General features: G+C 37.7%; 1 protein-coding gene across 2 annotated transcripts in view; it reads right to left on the bottom strand.

Moving 5' to 3' along the window:
- Positions 1-27,119, bottom strand: part of cdh22 (cadherin 22) — a 173,819-nt gene that overhangs the window by 31,233 nt on the left and 115,467 nt on the right. For both annotated transcript variants that reach the window (XM_075461520.1, XM_075461521.1), the window contains exons 5-9: positions 15,312-15,431; positions 12,306-12,473; positions 10,654-10,835; positions 8,309-8,565; positions 5,198-5,334 (exon numbers count right to left, since the gene is read on the bottom strand). In XM_075461520.1, coding sequence (XP_075317635.1) covers positions 5,198-5,334; positions 8,309-8,565; positions 10,654-10,835; positions 12,306-12,473; positions 15,312-15,431 — 864 coding nt within the window. The remainder of the gene's footprint in view (positions 1-5,197; positions 5,335-8,308; positions 8,566-10,653; positions 10,836-12,305; positions 12,474-15,311; positions 15,432-27,119) is intronic.

Below are 27,119 nucleotides of genomic sequence, written 5' to 3'. Positions count from 1 at the left end.
AAAACTCACAAGTGAAGGTAAGTAGTACAGTACATGCAACTTTTTGACGGGTCATCTCATAGCAGTTTGCTTTCCACCTACAGGTGAAGAAGCTCAGTCAAATGCAGAGCGAGGTCAGGGACATACAAAAACTTATTTTGTCATTCATCAGCAAAAACTCCCAACCATGCGAGGTCGGATTGGCTCAAGTCCAAAACATACAGTGTTGGCATTGGGTTCTGTGTTTACTCTGTAATGCATTGTAACGCCTTATGCTCCTCAATATGATCGGCAAGAACATTTTCGTGCAGACATGTAAAAATTCCTGTTTGTAAGGTTAACACCAGCCTGATCTTGGCTAGGTCTGTCATTGTCATGTACACAAAAAGGGAGCTTAGCAAATATCCTGCTGTCAAACCAAGGAAACAGCCATGCAAAAATCTAATGTTGAAAGCCAAACCCCCAGTTTTACAGTGCACACATAAACATCACAGTCAAACTGTGTGAGAGTGAAAATATTCACCTTTAAAGTTTTTTTTCCAAAAAGTTCAGTTTCAGTGCTCAAATGTGTGTTAACATATGAACAATAGTTGCAAAGAAATAGAAAAATCAGCGGTTATCAAAACACCCATGTTCTGTGCACCTGTGTGTACAGGGTATTGATGTTAGAGATAAACCCAAACTCGTTGTCTCAAAAACTACAATGATAAATGTTGGCCAACAACAGAGGCAAAGCAAAACAAATCACTGATCCTTTGCAGAGAGGTTCTGAAGCGCTTTCCCACTGTCTCACCACAGCTCTAACAGTGGCACAACAGCCAATAAGAATTCTGGGCTGAACTAATAGCATAATCCTCACATCAATGCAGTGTTTTAATTGACTGCTTTTTGCCAGAGCAGCAAGAACGTAAATGCATTATGAGTTCCACCAGTGCTAGATTTCTCTTCTCTCCTTTCTGTTCTAATTCCACTGCTCTTCCGGCTGTGCCAGAATGAAAACCCAGCAATCATCAAATATTTCACATTTTATATTTCAGCTCCCAGAACTGAAAACAGATTAACAAATCTGAAAATGCCCATCCCCTTCCCACTCAAAAATATCCATTAAAAAAATAAAAAAATAAATAAAAATTACTGAGACAAGTTTATTCATGTGGACCTGATCTAAATCTGTCTTTGACAGAGAAAAATAAAAAGGATTTCAACAGATTATTGCCATGCTCTGGATCTGTGCAGCACACACCAGCTGTCAAGAGTTTTACAGCAGGACTTTCTCTCAGGCATTGAATTATGCTGACATTACTTCTGGCAAGAGGGATATATGAGGATGTGAGTAGGTGTGTCTGTCTTTGCATATGCATACACCTGCATGAGTGTGTATAAGTGGGTGCCTGGGGTGTTATACTGTATACCACTATAGCTTGTGGCCAAATTGATGTTTTACTTTGCTGAAGGAAATACTTTTCTTTTTGTCAGTAGCATAAAATGGAGATACAAGTGCACTCAAATAGCCCGGTCTGACCAGATTGTGAAATGGGACGTTTGTCCACAAATCAAAAATGTAATAGTTTCACAACATAAAATTATGAGATGACAACATTTTGGTAGATACTTGTTTTGCTCACGGTAGCCTAGCATCCCATAATTTCAACCACTTCCAATAAGTATTAAACTGTACAGTCTGTGGCAATGTCTGGTTTTCTTGACCCATCAAGGCGCTTTTGAACATCTAAACCCTAACCATGTACAACAACTCTAAATGTAACCAACGGTGGGTTGGAGTGAAGTAGAAAAGCAAGCAATAGCTGAAGGACACTGTGCAGGACAGGATTTTGACCAGCAATCTCTAACTTCATGTCAAGGGTTTAATGCCACCCACCAATCCCTGGCTTCTACAAAACAACATTTTTGTCCTAGTCAGGAGTGGCAGCTGTCAACTTCACCAGTCAATCAGTACAGCAACAATACAGTACAGAATTAACCCCCTTTTCATTCCCTGGCCTTGAATGCCGAAAGTTCCCTGTGAGCACAAAACTATGCCTAGCTGCTGTGCTACTGTTTGATTTTATAATTACGTGACCCCCCACCAGCACATTATATTCTCCTTGTCTTTCCCAATTATAATAACACTTTGTAGGACACGTTAGTGATTTTATATTTGGACAGAGCTCACAAAAAAAAAAAGAACCACTCTCTGTGGTGCATTATTTGCAAAAAAAAAAAACATGCCTTGTTCTCCACTTTTTTAAGAAAGTTAATCTAATTTGATTTGGACTCGCAGGTTAATTTGATACATGCAGTTGCATACATATTTTACATACAGTTTTACAATTTGCCTTGCTCTTTTGATTTGGTTTGATTTGATTTTTTCTTTCATATTTCCCAACCCTGAGTGAAAGAAGACAACCTTCAGTGTGTTGCAACAAGTCTGTGATTCATTCGAACTTACTGGCGATGATGTTCGTACGGCACAAAAGCAAAATGTGTTTCTTTACCAGACAGGAAATGTGGAAAGGGATGCAGTGGAAAACGTCTCTACCCTGCAACAGCACAGAAGATAAAGACTTTGAGGTAGTTTAGTATCTTTTTTGCCCCCAGGGTAAGGCTCTTTTTCATCCAACTACCTGTCTGAGTGAAAAAGCAGTTTTGCACGGTCGTATCATACTTGCTATCAGTTCTCGAAAATTATATGTCACTCTAACTTAACCTGATTCGTTTCTATGGAGAAGGCTGCCAGAAAGTATGAGTTCCCAGGTTAGTGACAGTGAATTAAATGCTCCTGCTGTACCCAGGAGGCTCAGTACTCTGTGGAAGGAAGACAAGCACTACTCAGATGACGGGTTGCATTGTCTTTCATAGTAACAGTGTGAAGACTTTTAGCGTGTGTTTTTGTGTGTATATTTCCTAACCATCTTTACTGAGGCCACACACGTAAACAGAATGCAATAACTGACATTTAGTGAGTTTTTAGTTTTTGTGGCAGAGGTTAATCTCAGGGCACAGAAAGTAAAAAACTGTCAGGGAGCTGTTGTCACTTGTGCAATACTGGTAGACATGCAATGCAACAGTTCAAAGGTCATTAATGGACTGGGGTAATTAAGGGTTTAGTCACAAAACTTGAGTTTAACAGTGTCCTCAGACAAGTTGACCTTGTGGCTCTTTAGCTTTAATGGGCACAAGGGCCCAAAAAGAAAATAAATTACTACAAAAATGAAGTCCTTTGTTAAAATGCCATAGCTTGCCACTTCATAAGCATAAACATCCAGTCCCCTATTCTACAAACATCTCTCTTGTGGCCTTATTTTTTCTTTCTGTCAGTATTTCTCTTTCCTTTTTCAGTCTCCTGTCTGTGTGTCTACAGCTCCGGGGACTATGTGCGCTTAGAGGCGATAAAGAAACATTCTGGGTGGGAATTTTGATGGCGTTGACCAATGACATTGTCTGTGCGTACGTTACCACGGATGGCAATATGAGAAGCTTTATCTTTCAAGTGCAGGCGTGTGTTTATGTCTGATGTTGGTAGGTGTGAGGCCGCTTTAAATGTTTAATTAACATTAAAATGTGGCAATGACATAATGCCAAGCACAAAGAGATGGAGAACAAAAGAGCCTAAATTACTCTGGGAACAAATCAGTCAGTCTAATTTTGTCTTAATGTTTGTGTTGGGTAAGAGTGCGAACTATTCAGTTTAGGCTGTATTGATTATTGGGGTAATCACAGTCTGTGGAAATATGACGAACGAACAAATATGAAGACATTTTAGAATAAGCCTTGTTTATGGTGTTGTTTTCTTTCTCACTCTGTGTGTGATGGTGAATCCCAGTTAGATGCAGAATCCAATCTCCTCTGCTTTCACTGCAATCCCAAAATCACTTCATCTGTATAAGATTGAAAAAGTGAGAAATACAAGTCTTCCTCCTTTTTCAAGTTTACTTCTAATGGCACAGTAATAACTTCCCTGCTCCCCCAAGTTATTACATTTTTCATTTTCATTGCTATGACAAAAGGACTCAGTGAGATGAAAATGCTCTTCATTCATATTTAGCTATGTTTTTGTAACCTCAAAGACTGGAATTATGACTATATTTTCACACTGGTAAGAAATAACCTCGTATGAATGGCTACCACCAGCTCATATGACGTTTTTGATGAGTAACCAGGAGTTTTGCTTTTAAGGTCAATCAATATATGGTCAATATGTAATCCATTTTTTTTTTATTTAAAAGAAGGTCTGTTATTTCATTAAAATTGTATATGAAACATGCAGAGAATGTGGATGTGAGGAATGTGATGTGACTTTTTTCAGGCTTAAAGTCACAACAGAGTGCTGCAGAATTAGTGCCAAAAGCCTTGGAAGCCAATGATCACAACAGTTTGAACTCTCTGTAACCTCATATCTTCCCTCGTGGTGAGTTGGCCAATTTTGCCCCCCCAACACCCAAAGCTAAAAAACAAAAAAACAAAACAAAAAAATAGAAAGTGGAGAAATAACCCCCTTGTTATGAAGATATTCCTCGTGACTGGATACGCCTGTGATTCTAGGAGGAAATGGATTATTGTACAGCCTCAATCACTGGCAGATACTAATTTCAGACAAAGTTAGCAAGTCATGAGAGGCAATGTTTAACTTTCTTGTTCTTGAAAATTAGACCTTAGTCCTTTTAGTTTCAATTTTAGTCAGTATGTCGTGCAAATGGCAAACACATCTTAAGTGTGAGGACTCTTTTTCTTTTGTTAACTCTTCTTCTCCTGTGTTTTACACATTTACAAGATGTGCAGACAATTGAATATCTACAACTTTGGTTGACACTCATTATAGTGTTGCTTTTTTTTTCTTTTCTGTCGTTTTACATTCAGCAAAGTAAGAACAAAGAGAATATGTGGAACTGTACCAAGGAACTGTTAAAGTGAATTCTTATGAAGACGAGATCTCAGGACATTTTTGTTAATTGCATTGGTATTATAGTTGTTTTATAAAGAAGGCTTTTCTTCTACAATGTGTTTTGACATGGTACTCTTTACAAGTCAGGCTAAAACAACTCATTTAGTTTCAGATTGCCACAGGCAGAAACAACTGCACATACTTCTTAAAACTGTATTTCAGCTTTTTTTAGAATGTCTGGGAAATTAAAAAAAGTTTACAGCTGATAAATGATAAATACCTCAATCCCAGTGGTTTATAGATAATTTTCTCATTTTAAAATAGGAACGAATGTACCTGCTTCTACAGCCTTCACAGTTATATTGTGCCAGCCTGCAGTCTCACGGTCCAAATTTTTTCCCAATGTGATCGCACCCGAGTCAGGATCAATGTGGAAGATCATGTCCTGGTCTGTTGTCCGATCAATGGAGAACCTGGCAGAAAATAAAAACAAAATTAAAAAAAAGAAAGAAAGTGAAACAATAAATGTCTATTTATCTATCTTTGTCTGGTTCTTCAAATCCACTTCAGAATTTGATTAGTTTTCAAAATTCAACCATATGAAATGAATGTAGTCTCCTGTGTTCACTGACCAGGGAATCTGGGCCAGAAACCATGATAAGCAACTCTACGACCAAAGGGACCGAAGGGATGAAATTATTATTTCATGTGACCTTAATTCTGAATTACGACCCATTTTGGAAGAGGACTCTATTATAAAAAAGGTTTTAAATTTAACAAGTTCAATTTACCTGACTTAATAAATGGGAGAATGATCAATACACCAATACTTTGTGTAAAAACAGGCCTTGCTCAGCTGATCTTATTTACAATAAATAAACCTGCTCACAAATAGACTTGACCTAATAGATATGTTGCTATGATAATGTTCTGGTGACCAAAATGTTTTCAAGAACCAACAAATCTAGGACCATGTCAGACAGTCAACAACTAAGCTAAAATATAAATCTACATATAGAGAAATGGGTCCCTGGAGAAAATAAAACAGCAATAGGACACTTGCTACAGATCCAGTGACCCTAATACTGCTATTTTTTTGTCGTTGAGTGAAGCAATATAGATACCCTTCCTGAGTTGGAAAAAATACAAACAAACATAAAACGTTCTTTGTGCACTCTAGGTAAATGATAAATGGATCTTTCCTCTTTTGGGGTTCTGGGTACTCTCAAAAGATTGGTGTCAACAAAAATCTGCTGAAAAGTTTCTTTGTTTTTAGTTACCGTCTCTCAAAACACACACACACACACACACACACACACACACACACACACACTAACTCTTGCTCACATATGCAGCTGGCTTTCTCATGCCCGCATAAACCATAAAGAACCATGGACTCTATCAGCTCTTGTCCTTTCTGACAAACATGTCAACCAGTATCCTTGTAGTCTCATGGAAATGATGGTTAGATGTAAACGATGTCCAACCATGTCATATTAAACTGTTGTGGAATAGAAATTAGAGCATTAATCATTCACTTGTAAAACAGTATAGTTTTAAAATGGTTACTCCTTCCTTTACTTTTCATTCCATTCTTCACATCCAGAAACTGCAATCCCAAAAATATTAAGCTTTGGATCATATTATGTTTTCAAAGAGTTGGACGTTTTCAGTTCCCTTTATCACTAAAAATCCAACAGAAAAAAGGAAAAAAGACAAAAATAAATCATTGGCTTTGATACGTAACCCTAACCCTAATGCAATCTACAAAAAATACAAAAAATGTGTCCCGTCACAGTTTCAAAATCCCTATAATAATAGATATTACTAAAGATTGGAATTTGCATTGTGTTCATCAAAACTAGTTTGTTGGGTTGCATTACAAAGCATTGTAAAGTATATTATAGCAGACAAATGTTAAAAGAAAAGAATTTTTACTGAAGATATGTGAGAATTGTTACAAAATTAAATGTCCTCAAAACTGTACATAAGGAAAGGTATCGTATGTACAAAATTCGTTCCTATTGCAATTTGCTGCTTGCTGTCAGAGTCAAGTTGAGTATCAGATTCACATTTCCTGCTTGTTTACAGAAAATTCTCTGCATTAAAGGTGCATCATTATACAGAGGTTAAAGAGGGTGTGCTGACTTATTCCAGAGAGCATGAGCTTTACACTTTGCCAACATCTGTGGGTGTCTCCTGGCCAACTTCTTTTTTTGCTTTCCCGCACTCTCCCATTTCTTCACTCAAACACATCGTCACACATAAAAACACAGACGTACTCATATATGCTTGCACATGTATCACCCACATAGCTTCAGCTGCAGGCTGCCAAGGCAGCAGTGAACGACAGCACTGCCATTGTGTTGTGCTTTATTACACCTGGAACCCTGAGTCTCATACATTTTTAATTTAGGTAATTTTCACAGGCCCTCCGTGTGTTGGAGTATACTCAGTCAGTGAGACTGTCATGGCCCTTATCTACATTTCCCCCCTTCACACTGCTCTTCTGAGGACATATAAAGCAAAGACCTTGATACAGAAGATTACCAGATGATATTATTTTATCACACACAGTGATCTGGGAGAAAAACATAGACAATCTAAACATGTTTATCAATTGTACCAAATGCATTGTTCTTGGGGCTTTTACTCAATCTTCAAAAGGAATTGTAAAGAGAAGATTTCCCCATCAGCTACATGTGTATCTACAGTTTCTTCAGCAAGTGAGTTATAGTTCTTTGAAATAGCATTTTCTAGCCTGAAAAGGTGTTCTTTAAAAGTAAAGCAACACAATTCTTGCAGACTAGTGTAAAACAATATAAAATGAGAGTCACTCCAATACAAACGTTTGTTTTTCAATGTGATGCGAGTATAACTTCAGCAACAATATTCTATTTTCATTATTTGATATGTGTTTAGGTGTTCTGATATATTTTCTAAGGCTACCTGCTGTTGCAAAAAGGAGTATTTTATGTTTTGTTTTCTTTGTGGTTTAATAGTAGATTTTATTTACCATTTTTTTGTATTTTATGTCGTTAAAACCACCAAATCATTGCTGCCTTATCCAAGCTGAATGGCACTATCAAACCAAATCAAACATAATGCTCCATTACAGCTTCAGTGCTGTCATGTTTGGTGTAAATTTTGAATAGCACTGATCTGGTTCCCAGTGTGGATGATGATTGTGATTACAGTTTCTAAAAAATTAGGGCATGAACGTGTAAACTTCATAGATCTTTGAGAACTTACTGGCTTTTAGAAAGCTCCAACCTAAAAAGCTTCTCACTCAATGCAATGGTTCATATAATTGTTTCAACCATTTTTCAAATGAGGCACGTGTGTGATGTAGATTCTACAGTTTTCATAACATATGCAAAATCATTTTTTTATAATTCAATATAATGCATCATTATTTTTGGTAAAATCAGTCTTTTCAGTTCATACCTAACAGGTTTATTCTTCACATCTGGATCTCTGGCTGTGACTACTCCAACCAGGGCCCCCACTTTGGCATCCTCCTGGACTTCCATGTTAGTGCCACCTGCTGGTTGAAAAATGGGTGGCTCATCTATGTCCGAAACGCTCACCCGGACAATGGTCTGGTCTCGGAAAGACCCCAGGTCCACAAAGCGAGGATCAACATGCTTATTTACTGCTTCTACAACAACATTATGTGTCCGCTTGCTTTCGAAGTCCAATGGCTGAAAAAGAAACAAACAGGATCCTAAATTAACACGTCCACACTTTAATCATTCCTTATAAAAAATGACAGCGGGCACAGTAGGGACACTGATTTCAAGAGGCTAAAATAGAAAGACACAACATCAGCAAAGATGCAATTTAGATTCCAGCCATCAGCGGCAGCAATGAGTCGGTGCTGCAGAACACATGTAGCATTAAAGTAATAGAATGTAACTTCTCAAAAAGCCCATTATGGAGCTCCCCCTACAGGCTTGGAGGTAATGTACGGTTACACTGTCGTAAATACAACACCCTTTCGCTTTCACGTTTCACGTTTGTTGACGAACCGGCGAGGAGTCAGAAGGTGCAAGCTATGTCGACCGAGAAGGTAAGAGTAATCAAATGTACCTGGGAGCGTGAGAGGGGTCTATTTGTTTTTGCGGTAGGTGTGCCAGAAAGCAAGTCGAAGTACTTTCGCTCAGCTCCCGGGCCGCTCCCGGGCCGGTCCAGCAAAGTTACATAGCGTAGTTATTCCAACTTAGACCCCCGAAGGGCATAGGAGACAGGCCAATCGTAATATTAAAACTCATTCTAACCGCACAATTTTTTTCAAGCTGTTATTTTAAGGTAGAAATGTTACATAGTATTACTTTAACAGGAATCTTGGGTGATCAAAATGCACATGGGCAGGTCTGAGTACCCAAGATAAAGTAAGGATACAAGATCTGATTGCTCAGAGCACGTTCAGAGGTGTTCGATGATTCAGTTTCTCAGCCAAATGTAAGAACTACTACTCAGCACCTCCAGCTGGTTAAATAAAAAAATCACATTTATCAGCAGTCCTGTACTGTGTTGGGTAGTCATACCATCAGTAGTCTTCTGTTTTAAATTAGGCTGTTAGCCAATTCCCCAGGCAAACACTTTAAAGTGAGTAACTGTGTGTTTAGTCTCAGTTTAGGTCACTCTTGTAGGTCATTAGTCGGTTTTGGCATCAAACTCTGAAGGTACATTCAGATGCATTTTTGCAGAATTAGAGTTGTGCAGGATCACGGATTACATAAGATAAATTATATAAGCTATAGTTTATTCATAATGTGGAAGTAAAATGGATTTTAAGCGATCACTCAAGACACCAATTGAGATGCATATGAATGCCAAGTTACGCACCTAGAGCTGTCGACTTGTGATGGGATCACACAAGATGGAGCGCCCAAGATGCATTTTAATGCAAAGTATTGACAGGGTCTATGTCTTCCTCTGAGGTGATAGTTTCTTTCAGGGTATCACAGCAGTCATAATGTAACCAGTATGCAATCACAACTGGCAGCGAAATGATTAACCCTTTTTTTTTTTTACTTCAATCATCTCTCTCAGTCAGTTTCTGGAAAGGAAATGTAACCAACTCACTTGTTGATTTCTGACTAGTTGAATTCCAATCATTTTCAATTGCTTAAGGTGCTGGAGGCTACACAATATCAATATTGGCCTGAGGATGTATGACGGAGAAAGCATAAAACAGTTCTTAGAAATCAAGTTAAAAACTGGATAATATTTACCGTATATGGCTACCATCTAGATACAACTTACAAAGTACTTTTTCAAGTCATGACATAGGGACACCCAATGGATATTGCAATATTCTTTTATTAATGGAATTCAAATCCTAACTTAGGTCAGTACACTCAGTTTCTTCAGAGATATTCGTTAGTCAATTTGATTATTGTTACCAAACTGAAAGATCCACTTGCAGATGACTCAATATTATCTCCATGTAGATTTGACATAATTTGTCACACAAGAAAGAATATCATCAAGCTGCCCAGTATTTGAGGCAGCAAAGCAAAGCCAATTCAAAATATCCCTCACAGTTGACATGAGGTTCCTCAGCAGAAAAATGTTTTGTTGTGTATAAAACTTTATACTGTGAAACAATTCCATCATTGATTTGCCTTTCAAGAAAATACATTAATCCCAAATTCTTTTTGTTCACTGACAAACTATGCTTTCTCAAAGTTTTTATATAATTGCTTGTATTTGCCAAGAAAAAATCCATATTAGTTCTCAGAAAACAAACACAGCACTGCAGCGTTGCTTTAATTTAATTGTACCTTCTTGATGGAGACAACAGCTTCCTGTGTCTCTGCGTCTGTGGTGACCTTGAAGAACTCCCCTCCCTCTTTGATCAGATAGCTCATGTCTGTGTTCTCTCCCATGTCTGCATCTGTTGCAATAACACATCCGACTGGTGTCCCCACAGCAGCTCCCTCTGACACAGAAAACTGGTACATCTCTGGTGAATAGTAAAGGTGGCCCCAGGGGAAAAAAGCATAGAAAGTTCAACCAAGGTGTATAGATGAATTTGTATAAAGCATCACAGAGAGAGCAAAAGGAGATGGGAGGCAAATGTTGCATACAGGAGAAGATGAGGAACACCAGCAAAGGAAAAGAGAGAAAAAGGTGATGTGTATACATAAATGAAGAGCACCTTGGTCGATAGAAGTTTTTTTTTTTTTTTTTTACTTTAGAAATAAATTTAACTGGATTTACATTAACATGACTTCATATATGCCACTGGATTTGAAATGTATCCCTGTTATAGTACAAGATGTTCAATATCATAAAATGTTGCATTTAAAATCTTAAATCCTAAACCTGATGTTTTGTTGTAAAAGACCAAGGAGAATGTATAAGATCTTCCAAGGATCATTATGATCTAGGTAACTAGCAAGTTGATTAAACACTTTTGTTCCCAGGAGAGACATTTTGAGAAAACATCAGTGTCCTTACATATACCATATGTCATCCTCCTGTGCAACTGATTTATGGATCTGTATTCCAGATATTGCCCGTATCCTGTGGTGGTGCTGCTATAATTCTGCAGGGTTTATCACTATGACTGGGTGAATATGACTTACTGAGATAAAAATAAAGGGATTCATACACAAATATGAAAAGGTGTGTGGGGACATATCACACACTCAACTAGACTGTCAGATGCAGTTCCCCCTAGCTTTATCAAAAGTAACAGCGCTTTAGTATTGGTTTAACCAGAAAAAATAAAAGAATAAAAGGCTTAAATGGAGGGAAGAAGGCCAATTACATCTAATTGTTTTTGTAGGTTTAACATTTAGCATGATATGATATCATATATTAGAGAATTATAACTTTAAAAAGGTGTAAAACCATAAGCACATAAAATGTACTTGGACAATGTCCAAAGTCTTCATCTGTTTCTTTTAAAGAAGAATGTGTGAGACTATGAACTGTGCCTGTGTGGTAAAGTGAGATTGACTGTAATTTTGGGTGCATGATGTGAATCTGATTGTGTGTGCACTGAAAACCATATGAGAGCTATTAAGCCAAAAAACCAAGATAAAGATGCCATGATCAATGTAATCTACAATCAACTGTATTGATTCAACCTTTTATGAGTCTTGTTTAAAAATAATGATCAAATGTGCAGTGAAACGCATCAGTTCTTCACATTTGAGAAACTACGTTGTTATGGGCTGCTTGTATGAATGGCCCATGAATATAATTTAGGTGATTTCCTTGGACTGTATGCAAGCCATTCATGCCACTGCCTGATGGTGTCAGTGGGCTGTAGTTTAGCAAAGACACACTGTGTTTCTTTTACAATGCTCTTATTTCTTCATCTAAAGAGCAGGGAGTGTGTCGTTTCCAACTGCTTTCTACCTCTCCTCCTACATCGCCATCTCCTTTTAAGTCTAAGGTAAGAGAATGTGCGGGATACACTCACTCTGTGGGAAGCGTGGTGGGTTGTCATTAACGTCTGTGATCACTATGGTCACCGTGGTGGAGCCAGAGAGACCACCCATTTGTCCTGCCATGTCTGTTGCCTTGACGACCAACTCATAACGATCCTGTGTCTCACGATCCAAATCTGCCACTGCTGTCATGATGATTCCTAATGATTGAGAAAAGGGAGGAGTTTAAATAAAAGAGGCAGAGAAAGAGGAAGAGTATCAAAAATGAGGCCACTAAAGTGTTAGAGCTTGCAAAGATCTTTCCTCTTTTAGTTTGAATATCTGCTTTGGATAAGCACTGCGCTATGGAGACTCAAGTACAGCGTTTTCCAGTTTTTTCTCTTCAAATGGGCTGGAGTGGAGGGCTGTGTCATGTTTGCCCTCTGCACATACACCATTTTGTGGCTCAGCTGTATTAAAATGAATAATATAGTACATTGAAAGCATGCCACAGTCACCCTAAACAGCATTACAACTTATCCATGGTGACCGCACTCATGCTGGAGAATTTGATATCCAAAAGGCATACAAAAGGACATACAGTACAGTAAGTGATATAATATGGGATAACAGTTAAGAGGAAAAATGGTAAACTGAAAACAAGCCACTGACAGACATATCCCAATGTTTGGTTCGCATTTACCTCCAACTCAAAATTGTCCAGTATCGTATCAAAATGGAAAAAAAAATACAAACAAAAACTAATCAAATAATAAACTAATGTGTCCTCTTTGTTGCACTTAACTTTTACTGTTTCATGGACTAGCAAGTATTAGCATGCTCTTCTATCCTTTTTTCAGAATTGAAAGTAGGGTGGATTACATTAGTACTCTCAACCTTTCTTGGTTTAGCAGTATCAGCGGTTGGCTGCTTTACTCTGCAGTGCTGATATAATTCCACTTTACCCTTTGGGATTTTTCATATCAGAATCTTTTGATGCATTTCCCAATCTTTATGTGCTTTCTCACTCCCAAAGGTTTACATTGTGTTGGTTATGCAGCTCACTGATTTCAGTCACACTTAACTTTGGGCCATATTCCACGAATATCCAAAGTAAAGTGCATGTAGCTGTGCAGTTAAGTGGGGAGACAAATGACATGCTCTTCTTTCATCCACCAGAGGCCAGAGGGGATGCATCTGAATTAAGGCTCTTCAAAGTGAAGCCTTAATCTGCAATAAGTATACTGCTACAAAATCATGGTTTAACCTTTGCAGTTAGATGATTCTTCATAGTCTATATTTATCAGTTATCAGTCAGTTAAATCCGTGTTTTATATCCCTATGCATTTTTAACATAGGCTCAACAGTTCCACTAAGAACATGTATATCAACACTGACATGGAGAGTTGTAGTGTTAATGCAGTATTAATAATTAATCCTAACATTCCATTTTTGTATCTTTACCATATCAATGTTCTTTCTGTTTCAATAATGAAAGGTGAGGTATGTCTAATTCTACTGTGTTCAAACATGTGTTTGAGTACTCTGAGGTATCGGCTTGCTTTTTCTGACAATCAGAGTTTCATTTCTTCTGCCACTGTGTGAAGCCAGTGATCCATACATTGTGTATTGCTGAACTTTCACAGGTGATGCCATTGTGCGCTGACATTGCAGTGGACAAATGTCCCATGGACAAAACCAAGTGAATGATGCAATCACTTCTCTTAAAACAGTATACATGCACAGAAGCTATTTTGTTCTTTTTAAATTTATTTTCTTGTTTTTCTGAGCTTTGAAAATATGGAAGACCCCTTCGTTCGTTGCTTGTGTGTTTTGGAAGTAGGTAGTAGAAGTAACTGGCTCTGTGAAAAAAAAAAAAAATCCTAAGCATGGAACAATGTGCAGTCAGTGTAATCACAGACAAGTGTTTTGTATTTCAAGAAGCACGCAACAGCCCCTTGCTGCAGTGATATAATTGTGAAGGTTCGAGGTGGCATAAAAAAAGAATACACATCTGCATGAAAGGCATTCAGAAGCTCTGCAAGGCAGTCAGGAGCACCCCATGTCACTTTAAATTGCATTACATGTTCTGCCAAATTATAACACACACATGTTCATGTCCTTAGTGACTTGACATTACAATCTTATGTACATCTACAGAAGATTGCAATATGTCAGAAGTATCAGACAAAAACAGTGACTTGCTACTGGGTTTGTTGTCAAGGAGAGAGAGAGAGTGATATTAATGAGGCAGATTTCCCAGCTGCTCTGTCTCCTCTTTATGTTGACCTTCTTGACTCACACCTATTACCGTGGACTTGCCTGCCTACAGGAGAGGGGAGGGTGCGTGGAATAAGGTTCGTGGGGTAGAAACTGGAATGAACCATCGAGTCTCCTGGCTTGTCCCACCAAGACAGAGCCATTTATCATCCAGGCTCCCAGAATGACCAAATCAAGTGGTGGAGACCAAAGAGGGAATCATTAAAACTTTAGTGTTTTCCCTAGGGGTGTCATTCGAAGGCAACAGCTATGCTAAGCTACTACTGAACGACGTTCAGGTTCACTCCTGTAAGCTCGGTACCTGTAGGGAAATATTTTCATTGTATAGCTAAGGGATACAGTTCTTAAGATATATCTGAATATGGTTGCAGTATAATGCAGACTTTAACAGTTACTTGTATGCTGTTATTAGAGTCAGCCTACTGAAATTAGGATAAAATGTACATAACATTAGTAAACCATTTCTGCTATTGTTGTGTTGCCAGTTGGCTGGATTGCGGCACACAACACAAGTGTGGCATCACAACTTTGCTGGCTTAAACAAAAGGGAACACGATACTGTACTGTGAGTGGCGGTGAGGAGTCACTGGCTAAGACTGTCTAACATTGCTTGTGTTTGGCCAATAGATTTTCTATTTCTGGCCACAAATTTTGATTGATCTTGGGCGCTGTTCTCTCTGAACTGTAGATCACTTGAGGTGGCACTGAAAGAGCAGGGGGCACAAGTAAATCTTCAGAGCAAAGGAAATAAATAGCAGTTCCAGAGAGTGTTTTCTTACCTGTGTGTTTATCAACAATGAAAAACTTTTCTCCATCCAGAACACTGTACACCACTCTGGCACTGCTGCCGTACGTAGGGTCGTCAGCATCTGATGCAGTTACCTTCATAACTGACGTTCCTGCCGGAAAAACACAACATAATGTCACAAAAGGTAATAATGACTTCAGAGCCAGGAGGACACAGGGGACAAGGGATCCTAAAATATGATTTTGTGATTGTGTGAAACTGGTGCTGGGTCTCTGTTTGTGAGGACAAATATGAACCTTTAGAATTAAACCTTTTTTTCTTTTTCTTTGAAATAACTATCAATAACTAACTTCAGATTAATTTCAAGGTTAGGGCATACCTTCAAGGTTAGGAAAACGGCAAATGTGTAGGCTTTGAGAATGCATCGAATTAATGAGGTAAGGTGAAAAGTATGATAGGAGTCATGTGTGTCATTTTGTGCACAAACGTACGTCTGCATTCGTGCATCCTTGTCTGTGATTATACTTGGTAGAGGAAACCGTGGCACCAGGAAGCTATGATCACTCAGTGATCAGAATTGCTTTGCATGTCATTTGCACAGATGTTCTCACAGATGAAAGGAAACATGGAGTTGTACAAACAACATTACATCCTCAAAGACTGCTAAAAACTACAAAAATATTCAACAAACAATTAAATGTAATTACAGCCAATGAATACAGAGAAAAGAGAAATTTTCACAAGAAATCTTTAAAGGGTGGAGGGTCGTCAAGAGCAACAGGGTCAAAGTCATTATTTCCCACTTGGTGGGATATATTTGTCAACAGTATGCATACACAAGCCTCAGGCAGCAAATACACGTGCACATCTCCCCATTTAGTCATACATTTAAGTTAAAGCTTAGCCAAGAGCCTGTAAAACTTAAGATTCCTAATTATAAAGCGAAGAAACAAGTGCATGTTTCCCTCCGATTTCTCTCCGATTTCGGGGCATTTATTTTTTCTCTATAAATACTCTCACGTATTTAAAAAGGAAGATACAAAGGAAGATGTTCCAATGTGCCACAGGTCCTCAAGGACAAGGAGTCAGTCTTTGTCTCTATCACTCTGGCCTATGCTATGGTAATTACTGACAGCTGGTGCTGTCCACTAAAGGTCACCAGTGTAGCTCCTCTCAGAGCCCTGTCATGCTACTGTCCAGCTACATAATGACTGTATGCTAATGAGGCTAACTAACGGTAAGTGTCAGAGTGCTGTTTGTTCCTGTCAATGAATAGCGATCCTGGGGGTGGGGGTTTGCGAGGCCAGCAGCTTATCATTAAATTTAGAAAGCCATTACATCAGATGGCTCAGATTATTGCTCTGCCACTGTCACCTAGAGCATTCTTTTATTCTTTTTGTATGTGTATAGGAATCGGCCACTTTGCACTTTTTGCCATACAAACAATCTTGAATTTTGCTACTGTCAACTACGTTATGAGGGTTTCAGTTAAATCTGGATTTGTATGCATTGTGGCTCCAAGTGAATATAAAATATTGCACATAAACTCGATTGGAGTGACTTTGTAATTCATATTCTGAAACGTATCACACAGTCATTGCCCATTTCAAATATGCAAAAGTATACATCAGTTTGATCCATGGAGGATCAAAATATGCTGCATTCCAGTTGAGGAATGAGTGAGATATCATTCTTTTTGAAAACAGGAGAATGTAAAGAGGATAGGCATTTTCATTACACTCGACAGACATGGGGGTTTGTTAATTCTGCTTACCCGGTTGGCCCTGCTGCTGTGGGTCCAACAAAGCCATTTTCTTCCATGGGATTACTCCCTTATCTTAATTTTCCTCAGGTAACAATCAGTTTGACGCTCAGCTGTTTCTGAATACTGCTGGCAGCAGTGTCAGTTGGTTTTTGAATAACTATATAAATGCAAATGCTTCTTTATTGTGTTTATATTAAGCAGAAAAGTGAGGCACTGGGATCCTTATTTAGGTTTCAGCTTGCAAGAGTTTTTCAGTTGGGAGAAATAATTACTTAGAGTCATTACCAACAGTATCTGTCGGTGTCACTTAAGCAGATTTCAGAGTGGATAGAGTTGTAAGAATTCAATTATTTAATAAATTACGCATATATAGCACTGACATGAAAAGTATGTCTACTGGACAGAGGTTTCGAATAGTCATTATCCAAAGAAATTATTTTCTCAATAACACTGAAATCACAAATTTCTCTCAGATGAGACAGCTAGCACTGAAGCAATCATGATTTTAATTACAAAAATATACCGTTTTTTTCCTCTCCTTGTGGGCACATTTGGTTGGGCTGTGTTTCTGTAGTCTGGTCTAATCACAATAAAAAATGCAATATTCTTCTTCATATTCTCTACATATCAACACAACAACACTGCTGGTGGCATTGGGTGTAATATTCAAATTTAAGCTGTGATATTGCTCCAGTTGTTTGGTAACCACAGCTTAACATTTCTAAATAAATAATTTTGATGAGACCCAGTGTTTGATTGTGTTAACTTTCTCTATACATGTGGAAGAATGAGTATGTATCACATCCTGACATCAGTGTTGGTTGTATGACAACAAAGTCAACAAAGTCATGAAATGTCTGACCGCACTGGGCTTGATGAACAGAACACATGATAACCATAATAACATTACAAAACCAAACTTTCTTTAAACGCCCACTACATCTCTTTAGTTTTAGAAAATTCTGAGTCATCTCGTGTCAGTCGTTGCAATTATGTAGTGGCATGAAGCTTAAGAATGTAGTCTGCAGATATATGCACCCTCACACTTACAGTACAATCAGAACAGCCGGTTGGTCTTACTTAGTAGGTTTCTTTGGACTGCAGAAGGAAACCAAAGCAGAGAAAGGTGCCAGCAGAGATTCATACCACAAACCTTCTTGCTTTGTGGTGACAATGCTAACCACTGCAGTGGCACCCTTATTCTAAGCACTATTAAAAAAAACACTGCTGTCTTCATTTTTTACATGTAACAACTGTTTTTTTCAAGAATATGAAATTGCGCAAAAGACAATTATATTTTTGAATATATATATATATATACACTTTTTTTTTCAAGAGTTTTTTTTTTAATTCTAAATTTTTTTTTACCATTCACAAAAGCAACAGTGTGTAGCGATGTTTCATACAGTGACTTGTACTCTTTGTAAGACTAGACAGAGTCACACTGTCTCACTGCTGTGCAACTCAAACAATGAGGGCTTATTTATCAAATCTTCTTAAAAAAATCGATAAGTACTTGGGGTTGCAAAACAGCCATGTATCAATATTTTCAATCTTTATTTGTTGATATTTCTGTAATTCTATCATTTTAATTTAGGTACTTTAAAACTTCAGGGTAGGTGGTATTACTGTAAAAACATAAATAAGTCTACAGGTACACTATTTCTGGTGACCAGCATTTTTTAAACTTCCTTTATATTTATACGGTTGTTTGTTACTGGAATACAGCATGCTTCTGTCATAGGTTTAACAACGTTTGGTAGAAAGCACAAAAAGCACAACTTGTCCTATATTTCAAATTATTTATAAGAAGTAAACAATATCCCTTGGAGGATAATGTAAATAACATTTTGATGAAAGCTAACCATAGAACCATATCTGGTGAAATGGAGTGAGAAAGACGTTAAATCTGGGGCGTGGAGGATTAAGTTGGGGGCTGGTGACAATGCTATATAGATAGATTTATGCATGAGTTTGGTTTAATGGTATCAACACAGGCTGTCGGAATGGCTTCCCACACTATTTCAGCACTCTGGGAGAGATGGTTCAATTACTGTGAGGGGAGCTGGAGGAGTGTGCCACGTGTGAGACACTAGACTGACAGCTATTTAAGAGGCAGCCTCGTAAAAAAGATTTGTGCCCATCTCAGCTGGTGCTGTACGGGTGCGGGCTTCAGCGGAGGGGCATAACGGCTACAACACTGAGCCTCTCTTCTGCCTCGACCCGCCTTAATCTGCAGGACTGAGTGCTCCCTTCCCGCATTATGGATCATTTAGTGAAGCCATAAAAGCTGAGGTGTTTTCACATGAAAAGTTATTTCTTCACTACTTCAAATGTGATTCATTTCCCTCTCATCCACATAAATGCCCCAGGAGAGAGGTGGGGGAGAAAGCGAGTCAGGGAAAGATGAGTGAGAGCGAATGAAGTATAAAAGAAAAAAAACCTGCCATGTCATAAAAGCCAATGGCCTGGTTACATTGATCCTCTTCCAGATCTCAACAGGGGTTTAAGGATATTTTTCATCTCTTACGAAATAGATCGTAAATCTAACCTTTGTTAGCTTCTGAACTTCTGTCTTTTAATAGATCAGATCGTTATTTGTTTTGTAGGACAACATGCATGTCAGTGTGGCATGACAGCTTTAAATCTTAACATCTCATTATTTCTAAATCATTTAGGCATTAAAAACTGAATGATAATCTTGATCTGAAAAAACTAAAATTAAGGTAAAGAAATCATTCTTTTTCAATAAATACAGTAAATTAATTAGAATAAAAAAAAAAAAAACTTCAAGTATATCATTTATTGATTAAATCTAAATAACTGTAACTGCAAAGTCTATTTATAGCAAAATTTCAAACTGTTTAATATACTGCAATACAAACTAAAATTTCCATGTTTTAAGGCTTTACGGTTTCTCAAATGAAAAAGTAAACATTTCGAAGATCACAACTCTAGATCTGTCATGCTGCTGTTGTCATATATATCTGGAATGCTTCTTCACATACTGATTTCCACTCTTTTTCTCTCCATCTTCTGCCGCTTTCCCCAAAGATATATACACACGATCCCATGCACTTAGATCAGCCAAAATCAATTACGTCAGGTACTGTGGTTGACGGCATAATGGTGTGTGTTAGTGGCCATGTACATAAAGGTAGCTGGCAGGAATTATTGATTGTCATTTGCCCCTGCCTTGTCGCATTCCTCTCTCCTGTAATCCTGCTGCTCCCAAATGTCTCATCTACTGTTGGCATGACAGGCGTCCCAAATGGTGACTGCAGTAATTTGCAGCCTCCCTAGGCCAAAGCAACTAGAAGGATGATTATTAGTTTAATCCCCTTGTGGAGTTCTTGCATTACATGCAGAATGAGTGGGGAATCTTTCATGCTGACAATGCGAGTGTGAGAAAGAGATAAAGGTCAAGAGATGAAGATGAAAAAAATAAAAGAAAGGAAAAAAATGTTGCTATTTTGTCATACTTTGTAACTGTTGCATCATAACTTTATTATTACAAAGGTTATTACAGTTTTATTCGAGCCGATGCCATTCTTTGTATCAGGATTAGTTATTTGTTTAGACCCATTTAGAACCTTTTTTTTCTTCAAAGAAAAGCACCTACTGGAAGTGTTCCAATATTTTGATCAAACGTTAATCATTATCTGTGCAAGGGAGTCCCTGTTCTGCACCTTTCTGCTTCAAGCTCTAAAATGATGTATTAGCGCCTAGCCATAATTATAATGAAAGAGCACTCCAAAATCAATGGCACCTGACTTGTTAAAAAAACACAGTGGATGACTACTCAACTGTAGTCTGTTTTTTTTTTTAAACAATTCTGTCACTTCTAATGTAATAACAAAAACCAACAAAACGAAAGTAATGTTGCATTCCTTTTACTTCAGAAATGAGACTATTAGCTGGGAATGACGTCACACGGAAGCTGACCATGTTCCTACTGAAAGTATGCAGGCTGCATGTTACCTGCAATACAAGCTTAAATCAAAATGAATTAAAAACACATTATCTTATATTTCCTACACACAAACACCAAATCAACATATTTGCTGACAGAGGCTGGACAGTACTATGTGTGCAACTGATTTAATGGGAACCAAACTGACCAAAATGACTACCTACCTCATACCACCTTTTGGTGGGGCAGGGCAGCCATGCTGGATTTTGAAGTTGGAGTTGGTGACACTTTTTGATTCAAAAGCTCAACTTTGGGGGCATTCCAGTCTATTAATTTATTTTTATCTTTTAACAGGGAACAAGTTCAAATGGAATTCATCATAACATAATGAAAACTTAACTGATTTTCTCACAAACAAAGGCCTAGTCAGCTATCATTGAGCAGCCCTAACAGAGTCATTATGTAAGGCTGTTGCGAGAGAAGGAATCATCTGGATAGGTCCCTATTGCAACAGAGCAGCAGAAACCTTTGACAGAGGATACTCTATTGTTTAATCAGTGTGTATTATAGAGGGTGTGCTCTATTGTCCATTATATTAAGCAGTTTCTGCAACATTTTTCTTTCCAGTCAGTATAAGTACATTAGGGCAGTACCCAGCTCAGCTAGCCCTCATGTTCAGTTTGTTCAGTTATTTTGAGTTACTGGCTCTGATGCTGCTGCTGCCCCTACACGGAGTGCAAAAAAAAAAGATTAAAAATGTACTTTCCAATATCGGACGAGAAGATATGCAACATCTTCCGGCAAATGCTGAAGGACCTAAGCTTCCTCAAGAAGATTCTGCTCTATCCCTTTCTGTCAACAGCCTTAGCAAGGCTGTTTTAAGTTCCATATTCACACACATTGATAGCTTGTCCATTAACCTTCAGTTGGACATCTAAAAAGTACATCCCACGATAAGTCTCCTTTGTTCATCACTGTGCTTTCACTCTCCCTAAACTTTGCTATAGGATATTTATTAGGCATCTGTCTACTGGATGTGTTTTACAGAAACATCTGCATTTAGGGTCCTGCATAAACAACAGAATGTTGTGTTTGTTAGGTCCTCGACACTTGTTGTAATACCTTCCAAATCTACTGAAAATCAATAAGAGCTTCAATGACATTAAAAATTATCATGAAAATGCAAAGTTATAACATTTACAAAGGTACCATACGTCAATGTAAGGACAAAATTAAAAGAAGCATTATGAAATGACCAGTGAAACTCCAGGGCACTGTCTTGAAAGAAATTGTCTTCTGTTTCATGGGATCTATGGTTTATCTAATTCTCTAACCTGACTATATGTAAGATTGTGTCTGATAGAAAGAGGATCAATGTCAGTTTAGAGCAGGATTTACACCACTTTAACGTTTGGTATTTGTAAACTATACCAGTTTGCATTATTAGAAGATGGCAGTCAGCTTAGTGTTTGTTATCACTCTTTTTGCTTGCCTGTTGTTTTTTTGTTTTGGCCTCTACGACTTGTCAGTTACTGTTACCTGAGGTACGACTGTGACACAGACGTCATACCGTGCCACATCCCTGCCACTCACAGGTCCTGAGGTCCTCCCTAACGGAACCACATCAATCACAGGATTAGCTCCGTGGAAACTTTTCACCCTGTTGTGATTTGACCACCAAAAGCTGCCCCTCCTAAACACATTTTTATCCAACCCCTTAGTGAAAAGGAAAAAAAGTCTGTATCAGAGACTGAATTTCATACGCAACTAACTGTGTTACAGTAATTTGTTAGTCAACCCACGTAAAGAAAAGAAAAAAACAGACTGACAGATGTCTTTGTATGCGTGTTGTAATACGGCATTATAGTGATTTCTTTTTTGCTGTAATAGTCTTTGTAACTTCAATATTAGCTGGCTGTGAGGAGCAAATAGACGTTAACTTGGGATGCCTCTGTCAATAATCTCTCTGTCGTATTTGTGCTTGATCAAAAAGCTCAATCTATCCATTGTATAATATGACTGTAGTAATATCAAAAACTGACAGCATATCAGTTTACTTTAGCCTCTGGGTTTTTAAAACTTTTGAGGCTTTGCACAAAGCTACATAAATATTTAAAGAATTTCTATAGATGAGGGATCTAAAGGGAGAGGGATGGATCTAATCTAATATTCACGATGGAGCTTTGCAAAAACACAAATATTGGCCAAACATGTCATTGAATGTGAACCGGCTCGTTGAAACATAGGAGCATCATTTAAAAATTAATATAGAAATGTAAATTTCAGTCCAAACTATTCTCATCTGTTAGAGCTATAGGAGACGCATTGCCTGAGGCAACACTCAAATACGAGAAATATTTTCCGATCTGTTTAATTCTACAGACATGTTTGCTTAAAAGTGCTTCATAAGGTAGCCCCGACATTTCTATCTATGCATAAAGATATTTACACACCGAACATCAAGGTTAATGTGTCTATGCATGTGTCTCTGAGGTAACAAGACACTAATATATATTTTCCATTATACAAACATAAATTTCATCATTTACTAAATCTAAATCTCTATTTCAGACATTTCATAAGGAAATGCGAGTCATACCAACCGATACTAAATATTAAAAAATGTTATCTTCAACAGCTTACCTTACAGACTATTCAGTAACAAATTTAAAAAATAGGAATAAGATTGGCTTTGGTGATAATGAAAAATGTATTTTTTTTTAAAGACAAAACAGAATCAAGCCACACTTTAGAAACTGTAATAACTTTGAGAGCTGATAGTTACATTAGATAGAACATATCTAATATATATACATTATATAAGGTGTGACACCAACTTGTGATTTCTAACAGAAACCAAATTAAGAAGACATCAGCTATTTATATTTATCCTGTGAAGAACAAACTTACATACTAAATTCATGAAATCCAAAGGTTTTCTTAAATGCACAACAAAACCAGGATGTGTCAGAGTGGGGTTGGCAGGACATGGATGCGGACTCCAGAGGTGAGAAGCAAACTTGGTTTATTTACAAAAAAAACAAAAAGTCAAAACAAAGCCGGATGGAAAAAACTAAGCTGTGGGACAAAACATGAATATGACTATGACAAAAACAAATCAAATGACTAGACATGGCATGAAAAAAACTTAGCTTTAGACGATACGTGGCAAGACAAGAAAGGTAATGGCGAAATCGGGGAAAGAAATCACAAACTGAAAGGGAAAACTAAAACTGGAAACTAAATACTGAACTGAGAGTGATTTGTGAATGAGTGCAGCTTGGGACACTGAGTAGGCTACAGGTGACGTGAATGACACTAATGAGCAGAACATGGGAAGTGAGAGGAAAAACAATGGCAAAACCTAACTAACCATGAACTCAAAAACCAAGACATGAAACAACCTAAAACATGATAAAACATGGAAAAACCCTATGAACGTGACAGGATGTGATGGCACCCAAAATAATTTAATGAGTACTTCCATGGTACATAAGCTCCCTGACCATGTAAATGGAGCTTATCATGATACAAAGAGAAATACAAAAACCCTGCCCTTCATCCAAAAACCAGTTATACAAGGTGGCATCGAGACATACTCCACGAGTCAAAACATTAGAAAAATCAGAATGGCTCTTCATAAAAGTAAAACATACATTAACATGGTGATGTGGTTAGCACTGAGGCACACAGCAAGAGGGTTATTTGTTCGAGTCAGGGCCATTCTGTGCAGAGTTTGGATTTTCATTATGTGCTTGTGGTGGTTTCATCCAAGGAATCTTGCTTTCTCACACATTTCGAAAGTATGTGTGTCAGTATGATTGGTAAATTGACTGTTTGGTTAAGCCTGCCTAGTTTTAATCGCTGTGCTGGACTAGAAACCTGTATAGGCTGTACCCAACGCTGTGTGTATGTATCCAATGACACCTGGAATAGCCTACAGTCTCACATGACCTCAAACAGGAAAGTTACTCAGTAAAATAAATGTATGAAATCAATAAATCCAATTCTAATAAATTCTAATAAATTTGGGGATTATTATTCAAGATGACAACTTTTGTGTCCAAAGTCTCTATTTACCTACTGCTATGGTTTGACTATCACTTAAGGAGAATACATTACCAGCATGTCTGTAGGTATTAGGTATCCATGGATACTGTATGCAGTAAACACAAAACCTAACATTCAAGGCTGTCTGAGTTTTAATTTTTTTTATCTTAACCCATTATGTAACAATAAGTAATATTAGTATATGTTGAAACTTTCAGCATGACACAGGCTTTTTGCCAGAGATAAATGAGATGTTATTCATAATGGAGGTATGAGTGTTTTAAATGGACAGACTAGTACCTCTGACACTGCCGCACAAATGGACATGAGGCAACATTAGCTTTTAACATCGCTGGTGATTTGCATTAATGATGGATCCATTTTGTATTTAGAAAGTACAGCGGAGGATGAGCCACAAAGAGAACGATCGCTAGTTGGGTTTCTAAGTGAGTATTCATTAATCAAATAGACCTGCAATGGGCAGTGTTTGATCTCAGAATATGATATATTCTTGTCTACTTAAGTATTAATGCTATAAATGAATGTGAAATAAAAAAAAACATGCAACTCAAGCTACATCGTGGGGTTCACAAACATTTTACCGATATATATTTTATAATATACCTTTTCATACTTAAACATATATAATACCAGTCAAAAGTTTGGACACAATTTTCCATGAATGAGTTGATGTGTTCAAACATTTAATGGTAGTTTAAAAATATATATATATATATCTGTGTGTGTGCGTGCATGTATGTATGTATATATACACTGTACATCAACAAGACATTTAGGGTACAAGTAAGCATTGAAACACAAGTGAGAGATGTGCAGCTGCACCAAAACTTAACCAGTTGAGATAATTAATGCTACACAAGATAAAAAAACAATATATGTCCTTTATGTACACAATGCTGGGCATTATGACATCCTGATTGCAGCCACTGAATGATAGTGGTGAGCAATTATTTGAGCTCAATTTTAAAATATAACTGCTCAATTCTAATCATCCTGTGTCTGGCCTGCGGAAATGTAGGAGAAAAGTCAATTAATTAATTGTTGTTGGTTTTTGGCACCACCAAAAGGAGGATAATAACTGAAGGGAGATGGAGGATTCAGAACACTTGAGTAGCTCAAAACAAAGCCCTACCCATCCATTTTCAACCCAACTTTTCAATTTTTATGCATGCACTGGGAGTTATGGACTGAAACAACAAGACAGGTGGCCAGTCAAACACACAACAGTCACAAGAAGAACATGTGAACTCCCATTTGGCCTTGTTTAAGTCTGAACCAAGGAGCCTGTTCCTTTGAGGGACACATAGTTAAAGGAGAAGTTTGTTTTTTTAAAACCTGGACCTAATTTCTGGTGTAAAATACGTTAATCTACTGACCGATAACAGTTTGGTGAAAGTCGGCGTTGGTGCAGAAAATAACAAACACCACAAAACATACATGTACATAATAAACTCAAAACTGACGAGTTTAATCCAATAGATTAATTACGAATTCATGACTACTACTACTACTACTACTACTACTACCATAAACTCTCATATATTCAGTATATAAAAATATGTTTAGGTTCATTGTCATCATCATTATATGTCAGAATACCCAGCTAGCTTGTTTCAGTGCCCCAACATGCTCTCTTTTCTGTCCCACATTAAAGCATGCAGGGAATCTAATTTAAGGCAGCCATTTCATTTGCCAAACTTTTTTTTTCCCTCACTGGATAACACAGCTCACAGCTCATGCCCTAATACTTTGTCATCAATTTGCCACTCCTTTTATTTTTCCTATCTTTTCAACCCACCCTGAAAACAACAAAAAATGCACAAAAGGGTTATTTTGGGGGGAAAATGCTGAGTTGGCATACAGAGAGACAGATAGAAAGCTTATGCAGAAAGAAAGAGACAGGGATGGAGGATGTGGGGCTATGACAAAGATGTGCACTGGAAGACACGACAGGAGTGATAAGTAAAGATGAATATGCCTCAGGCAGCTGACTGCTGATTACTTTCTTACTATTACAGCCTCATGTGTTCCAAGGCGATTTGCCTGTACGTCTGGCCGTAAAACAGCACAGTGAGCAAATCACCGGTGTG

This window comes from Odontesthes bonariensis, chromosome 3, assembly GCF_027942865.1.
Source record: "Odontesthes bonariensis isolate fOdoBon6 chromosome 3, fOdoBon6.hap1, whole genome shotgun sequence".
NCBI lineage: Eukaryota > Metazoa > Chordata > Actinopteri > Atheriniformes > Atherinopsidae > Odontesthes > Odontesthes bonariensis.
Note: the sequence above shows the minus strand (reverse complement) of the source record. Positions and strands in the feature narration are given on the sequence as shown.